Source organism: Charadrius vociferus, unplaced genomic scaffold, assembly GCF_000708025.1.
Source record: "Charadrius vociferus isolate BGI_N301 unplaced genomic scaffold, ASM70802v2 scaffold37, whole genome shotgun sequence".
NCBI lineage: Eukaryota > Metazoa > Chordata > Aves > Charadriiformes > Charadriidae > Charadrius > Charadrius vociferus.
Genome location: NW_009649457.1, coordinates 805,333 through 813,406, shown reverse-complemented (window position 1 = coordinate 813,406; position 8,074 = coordinate 805,333). Strand labels below are relative to the sequence as shown.

Genomic DNA, 8,074 nt, shown 5'->3' with positions numbered 1-8,074 from the left:
ACAGCAGCAGCATCAAGGCACCTTTTTTTATGCTTTCCTCCAGCCCAACACAGTGGCATCTCTCGTCGCTGCACAAGCACGCGTCCTGCCTGTCATGACTGCATTTAAGCATCCCTCTGCCATGGCTGGCACATCAAAAAGCAGGGCCAGGCTCTCTGCATTACCCCTGGGAGTATCCCTTGTGTCCATCCCCAGCCCGGTGCTTTCCTTCCCAATTCCTCGCTGCAGAGCTGCAGTTTGCAGTCATCTGCACTCGTTCAGCCGAACAGGCTTTTGTTTTGCAAACCAAGCCCGCCGAGCCAGCCCTGGATTTATACTTTTCCGTATGCGTTTGGACTCCAAGTCCCTGTCGATGGAAGCTGATGTCCAGCCCGAGCCTGGGGATTCGAAGCAAGCGGAGGAATTGCATAGCCATCTGGAGTAGCTCAGCACACCGCAGACCCATCAAGTCATCCCTCCTACCAAGGATAACGCTGTACATGGAAAATTTTGTCCCATCCCACCACAGAGAGGGGTCAATGGGACCCAGGAGGTGGCACTAGGTACCCATGGTCAGGCCCATGGGTGCTTGCTCACCAGCCACTCCTCGAGCCTCCAGGAGCATCTTCTGAGCTCCCGGTGCAGTGGGGATGGAGGAAGCTGTCCAACCCTCCTTGCACCCACTGTGGCAGAGGGAAAGGCGATGGGCAGCAGGAGAGGCTGGCAGGGTGTAGTGAAGATGACGGTGATGGAGGACTGCAGCAGGGTGTGTGCCAGGGTGCTGAGCGAGAGGGCTGAGGAGAGGAAGGTGGTGGCGCACTATGTCTCAGGAGAAACAAGGAACAACTCTGGATCCCACCAAGGTGGTTGGGCTGTGGCTTCATTTCAGCAGCCCCCCAGTGCCTAACCTACAGCCAAGAAAGCGGGTTGGAAAGCATCACAGGCTGGTTTCTCCTAAGAGGAGCAAGCAGTGGTGATGCAGGTAGGATGTCTACCTGGAGACAGTTGCTGCAATGCCACCACCATCCTGGAGCAGAGATGGCAGTGAATGGCACACACATGACCCCACTTGCAGCATACTGGCCCCACGTCAGTGCCTGGTCTCGTACATCTTCAAGCAGAGGGAGAGATGCCCTTCGTGCATAGGGCAGAGCTGCAGGCAGCAGACAGGCAGGCTAGTGAGGGAGCAGCTCACTCGCCACCACCACCTCCTTCCTCTCCCAGGGTAGGCAAAGCCCCTTTATGGACATCATCTCACACCCACAGCAGGTGAACCCCTGGGGTCAACATGGAGGAGAAGACCTCTGAGTGCAGGCCAGGAGCTCTGCCAGGCAAAAGAGGCTCCCAACAGCCCCAGCGTCCCTCCTCCATGCTTGGGAGTGAAGTTTGATGCTGGCCTCTTTAGAAGCTGCTGCTCAAAATGGTCAGAGCCAAGGGACCGTTACTCAATCTAGAGATTTTCAGGCCAGGAGGGAACCATTGGCCTGCATGGGGACTTTGGAGGGGGTTAACAGCCCTCCCAGGACATGAGGACTCGTGTGCATTGCTATTCTTGGAGTGCACAGAGAGCCCTCTTCCATCCCAAGAACTGCTGAGCTCCCAGCTCCCTGTGACCTGCTCCTTCCAGCCCACGAGCAAAGGAGAAGTTTGAGCTGTTGGGAGCTGAGCAAACCCTCGGTGAGGAGCAAGGGTCGCTCTGCAAGGGGCAATGCTGTTCAGCACAGCCTGTCTGGAATTTGCTCCCAGCACTCTAAAAGTAGCTGCAACTTCAAAGCACATCGCATAGCTCACAGCCAATTAATATTCACTTGAAATACTCGTCAGGTGGCAAGAAAATATCCCTGTATCCCAAAAGCAGAGCGGGGCTGAGAGAGAGATACCTGGGGTGGAAGCTGACCACAGCAACCCTTCGCCCTTGACAAATATGATGTGCCAACACTTTGAATCCCCAGAACCCCAGCTCTAAACCCAAGGGCCAAACTCTGGCACATTACTTTGAGGTAAGTGGGTTTGAATGTAGGTCAGACTCCCAGAAATCAGAAGGTGTGAGGAAAGTGCAGGATTTGGGCTTGGTGGGCTCCTCACCCTGACCCAAGGTAGCCCTGGTCCTGGCCAGCTTGTTTCCACGTCTCCAGCACTGGCGTCTCCTTGATGGTGGTTATTTTGTGCCAGGACAGTTGTACCACTGACCTGGATAAGAAAAGGTGATTTGCACCTAATTAGTTTGGGAAAAGGATGTTCTGTGTGTTGGCTGCCCACCTCGGAAAGCAGATGGTGCAAAGCCCAGCCAGCTGTGCCGAAGGGTGTAAGGATGCCACGTCCAAAGCTTTACCAGCCACCGTCTTCTCTTCCAGTAAAGCCGGACCCTCCAGAGAGCGTGGTGGCCAAACCTGTGACCAATAACCCTCGGAGGCTGGAGGTATCATGGCAAAACCCCTCATCCTGGCCCGACCCTGAGTCTTTTCCGCTCAAGTTCTTCCTGCGGTATCGGCCCCTCATCCTGGACCAGTGGCAACACGTAAGTGATGCTGAGCTGGCCGGGACAGGAGGGAGTGGGGGAAGATGGTGTCTGGGAGCAAGATGCACTGGGAACAAGTGGTTGGGGACCAAAAAAAACCGTCTATTTACTGCCCAGGCAACCCAGACCCTTTTTCTCTCCTTCTCTGTCTCTCCTCCTTTCTCTCTTCCTCTCCATCTTTCTTTTAACTCACATTCTGCCTACAAATGGCTGTGCAGGCTCTCCCCGCTCCGCATTTTCATCCACAGCCCCTATCTACTTTCCATACATATGTTCTATATAAAACCTGCCAACGAGATGTAAAAGGCATTTAAAGTATAAATGTCACCACATTTAAATGCGCCTCTGCCACATTCAGATTTTGAACAGAAGATAAAATACTGCTCGCCGTAACTCAGAGCACAGTCACGGAGCAATTGCCACGATGTTATCGTATTTCTTACTTTTATTTCTTGTTTCTTTAAAAAAAAAAATAGTCAGTGAAATCCTTGGCAGCCCGGAGGACAGATTTCATTTGTTAGCTGCAGGAAGATAACAAATGTTTTTTTTTTTTTTTTTCCTCTGTGTGCTGCTTGCATGCTCAGCTTGTGAAGGAAAGCAATCTGCCACTTGAGGAGAGGTGCTGCTATGCTGGCATGGCTCATCCAGCATCCCCTCTGCGCCGAGCTGGGCAAGTCAAAAACCAATTAGGTGCTTTGCTTGATAAAGCGTTACGCACCCCCAAAAAAAGACAAACAAGAGGCGGCACCTGGTTCACAGGGAGCTTACCTGCATCATGGAACCAAGCAGAGTTTTCTGCCAACCAGCTCTTCTTGGGGAGAGAAGCAGCTGAGAGATGGGATGGAAGGCTTTGCTCGTGTCTCTGCAAGATGTTGGTGTCTTGGCAATTTTTTTCTTTTTTCTTTGATTGGTTTTTTTTTTTTTTTGAGGAGGCAGTACCGCAGGTCATGTTTCAGACTGAAGTGTTTGCTGATGGCTTTGAAAATCAGAGAAGGGTTGGGAGAGGGTTTTCCTGCTTGTCTCTTTGCTTCCCTCTGGGGAGCAGAAGAGCATCCGTGGAGCATCCCAAGGGGTAAGAAAGCAGAGGTTGAGTTTGGGTATTAGTTTTGCTGTGGGTATTTTTTTTTTTTCACTTGAGGGAGAAATACTCAAATTGTAGAATTTGTGAAAAAGGGGAAAGAATGAACGGAAATACCAAACACAACGTCAGTTTTTTCAAGGTGTGAAACTGTTGTGGAAAAAGCTCATGTTTTTACCCTGCCACAGCCCAATCCAGCCAAGCACCCTGAAAATGCAGCAGTTTGCACCCAAAAGATGGCTGCCACCCACAGGGTGGCTGGTTCCTCCATCACTGGGTTTTAGGTATCATATTCATGGGGTCAAGCTGTGCCAGTCCCCTTGCTGTAGGGCCACCGAGGGCACGGTGTGGCCTCTCCATCAATGCTCTCGGGCAGGCAGCAATGGTAGGAAATACATGGAGATGTTGGTGACACTGCTGGTGGGGCCACCCTGGCTGGAAAAGGCAGTTCTAGGGCAGTAAAAACTTAATTTCTCCTATTTAAAGATATCTTGAGCTGCAGAGAGAGGTTGACGTACCAGACCTCATGGTGGGTACAAGGAGAGCTGGGAAGGTTTCATCTCCCAGCATTCCAGGAGGGCACAGAAGTCCTGGGTACTGCTTTTAATCAATATCCCCTTGCAAGAGACATGTCCCCCATCACTGGCTGATGGAGAAGTGTGTTTGGGGAATACTTTGCTTGGTGAGCAAGTGCAAGCATTCAGAGTGTGAGGTACCAGTCTTGTTATCTGACTCTGTGCCCCGCCATCCGGGTAATGAAAAATCTGATTTGTGGATGATTTGAGGAAAACTGCCACTATTCATCAGATGAATTATTTGCAAAGCCTAATTCAATCAGCTCCCAAACACCAAGGGATGGCAGTGCTGCAGCAGCAGCAGCCGAAGCTGCTCTGGCCCCAGACCCCCTTGGCACGCTCAGCCTGCTTAGCGCAGTCAGGCACCCTGCGGATGCAGGGATTTGCACCCAAAAATGAACCCAACTGATGCCAGCATGCTGGGAGCATGCCCAATCCATGCTGAGTTCTGTTTTGCTTGACCTACTACTTGTTGGCATCTTGGGGGTGGGGGGTGTACCTATTCCCCCAAACCCAGTCAGCCGAGGGAAGGACATGGTTTGGTAGAGCCAAGCCTCATTCAGCCATCCAGCTCCTCCTACAGTGGTGGGGTTGGGCCTCTCCTCAAAGGGACGAGTGCCCTGAGAAAGGATACAGTGGTCACGTATGCCATGCTTGCCTGGGGGTGTCTTAATTCTTGCCGATGTGAAGGTCTCCTGCAACAAACTGCCCTACATCTTGGCTCTTGCTGTCCTCACCGGCTGCTGGCATGCAAAAGCCATTGCACACAACCTGCTTGCTGACAACGGGGCAGCTTGGGAGCCTGGCAGGGAGAGGAGAAGTCTCCACCAGCAGGCAGAAAGAGCTGGGTAACCTCATGGTCTGGCACATCCCTGTGTGCCCAAGGTCCCCATGCTGAGCCCCATCCCTGCCTCCTCACGGCAACCCACCCATGCACCGGCTGTGGGTTTTAAGCATCTTCTGCCACCCTCTTGGCAGCCCCGCGGGAAGCCCAGCATCCCTGAGGGAGCAAACCCACAAGGGAGTACCAGAGACTGCCCAGAGCCAGGAATATCCATGCAGGCCCCGCTCACACGTGTCTTTTTTTTTTTTTTTTTTGTAGAAACGGCAGCTCCCTTTTCTCCCCTCCAAATCCCATTATCTTTGCAGGGTCTGATTTATGCACAGCACCTCGGCAGGCAGGACCGAATGAGCACTAATAGGATCAGATGGATGTCGAGCTGTCGAATACCGTAGGGCCTGATTCAATCAGCGTCTGCTTTCTCCCAGGCTCTTCCTTTCAGGATTTTAATAATGCCAGGGCTTGGCACCAGAAGATGAAGCCGTCCGTGGCGGGAGCGGGGGATCTTATCGAGACCGCCGCTACGCAAACTAGCCATAAAAGCAGTTCCCTCCCTCCTCGAGAGAGAGCCAGGCGATGCTTGGCACAAGCATCCCCCCCATCAAGCAATATCTGGGGCTGACCCAGAGCTGGGGGGACGTCCTCATCCCCTTCCCAGTGCTTTGCAAAGGTGGTTCTGAGCCCCAGCACACAGTTTGCACTCCCCTTCCCCTGCTCAGCAGCGTCTTTCCACTCAGGCCACTTAGCAGCTCTTGTGTTGCCGTTTGCTCTGGGAATTATGATGATGTGCTCTGGGAATTATTATCATGGAGAGATGATGATGATGAGTTTCCATGTGAGCGTGCAGCGGGGCGTGTGCCGGATGCTCCTTGCGCCTCAGTGCCGCCTCGCAGGAGCTCCCTCGCACCCAGCCACGGGCATTTCCCAGCTGTTCGGGATGCATCCGTGTCACATGGGGTGGCCACGGACTCCCCTCCACTCCACCAGCACTGAGCTCGCTCTGAAACTCAGGCAACTTTGAAGTCACACTCCTGCCTTGCTGGAAGAGGGGCTGGTGGTTTCTCTGCTGCCAAAAGAGAGATGGGATATTTGTAGCCTAAACAGGTTTTTTATTCTACTCCTTTTGGCAGAATCTCCCCTTCTGTCTCCTAAATATAAAACATTAAATGTTTAGGGTATCCTTTATTTTTCTCGTGCTTTTAAGTTTGTAATTCAAGCCAGATTAGCGTGGTTTCCTCTTCTGTTTTATAGCCCCATCCTGGCCCCAAGCGAGCTCTCCTAATGCTCTCAGATGTTCCTCTAATGGCTTACCTAGGCTGGAACTGGATACCCTTTCCTAATGGATTGCTAATAGCCTGTTTCTGGTTTTACAGGCTCCTTCAGTTAACTCGCAACAGCAGCGGTTGCCATGCTCATACATGCGATCTCCCTGCAAGCCCGACTGCACTCTGACCCCTCGATGCGGGCAGGTGACACCATCCCGAGCATCTTTGGGGAGTCCAGCCCAGGATAGGTCATGCACCCAATTTTCTCCCACATCGCAGCATTTGCTGGAGCAAGATCTCCCTTTTCCCAGTTTTTGGTGGGAGATGTCATATGCTGAGCACTGACCAGCTCGGTGCATGTCCTGGGAACGTGGCAATGTTCAGAAGGTATTTCTTAAGCAGTGTCAGAACTGGCGGCCAGGCCGAGGGAGGATTTCCTCCAGTGGGTTGCCAGCAATTTGCAGATGCTGACACGAAGTCTAATTGAACCCATTGGCCACGCTGACAACATGAAATGTTAACGAACCGTGAGACGGGCTGCGCCTCAGATCTTGAGATTTGCAGTAAAAGGTCATGAGATATTTAAAGCTAATAATGTGGTTGGGTTCTCTCCTTCCTCTTCTGTTTTGGAAGCATTAGAGCCACATCCGTGAGCATTTGCAAAGGCTGGAAACATCCTTCTTTGGAAAAGCAGGCAGAGGTGCTCCCACCGTCCCAAGATTTTCGGAGCTGTGGCCACAGAGCCCGCAGTGCAGGCATCTGTGCCGACTCTGCTGCTCAGTAGCTCTGATCTGGGCAAATGATGGGGATTTGGGGACAGGAATGGGCAATTTGTGAGTATTGCCAAATATTCAGTGGTTGGGCTCATTGGTGTGAGGAGACCATGGTGCTCTGGGCCGGCCACTGTGCCTCATGTGTCAGGGGTGGCTGCCCAGGTGGGCTCAGGCTCATCTCCCAAAGCAAAGCAACATTTTTCTGTCAAATAGGTGAATCTCACAGGCTGCCTCTGGAAGTTCATGCCTCGGGGCAGCCTGAAATAACCTGAAAGTGTGTGCTAATGCGTTATCCTGCCCGCGACGGGCAAGGGGGAGGGATGGAGATGGGGAAGGCAATTAGTGCCGTCCCCTGCCGCAGCTGCGTCCGTCCCCACTGGCGCAGCAGCAATGTCACTTTGCGGCGGGCGCGCTTCTTCGCGCCCATTTGCATCCCACACACACACCCACACACACACACACACACCCCTGCCCCCAGTGCCTCTGCCGCTTTGCCTGCGCTCCCCCCTCTTCGCAAGGCAACCTTGGCAAGGAGGTCACCCTGAGCGAGACGGGTTACAGCTTCACGCCTGGCAGCTTTTATTGCGGCACTTCTCTCCCTTCCCCTTCTGGCTGCAAAGTCAGTGATTAAAAAAGAAGAAGGAAAGAAAAGAAAAAAAAAAAGAAAAAAAAGAATTAATAGGTGGGAGCAAAATTTTGAGGCTGTGGTAGTGTCGTTCCAGCTCGGCGTGGGATGGGCAGGGCTGGAACAGAGGATGGCTCGGAGGAGGATGGGGGTGGGAAATGCTCAGAAATCACCTTTTCCATCCACCTCCCAACTCCAGGGACAGAGCCAGGCTCAGGACCCTTGGCCGGCAGTGTCTGGGTGCTTTCAGCCCCCTCGGGAACTGCTAGTGACCTAAAAATACTGAGCACCCAGCAGGATCTGGCCTCCAAAGGCATCCATAAAGGTGCCACTGCTCAGCAGAGCGCTCGTGCGTGCAGTTGTGTGCCTGTGCTCACCCGCACGCTCGCACAGCTACACGCAGGTAGGATGGTGCTGGTG

At 52.8% G+C, this 8,074-nt stretch overlaps 1 protein-coding gene across 1 annotated transcript in view; it reads left to right on the top strand.

The window, feature by feature from the left end:
• CNTFR (ciliary neurotrophic factor receptor) overlaps positions 1–8,074 on the top strand; it is an 85,831-nt gene that overhangs the window by 69,348 nt on the left and 8,409 nt on the right. Inside the window, exon 5 of the mRNA XM_009889724.1 lies at positions 2,334–2,497. Within this exon, the coding sequence (XP_009888026.1) occupies positions 2,334–2,497 (164 nt within the window). The remainder of the gene's footprint in view (positions 1–2,333; positions 2,498–8,074) is intronic.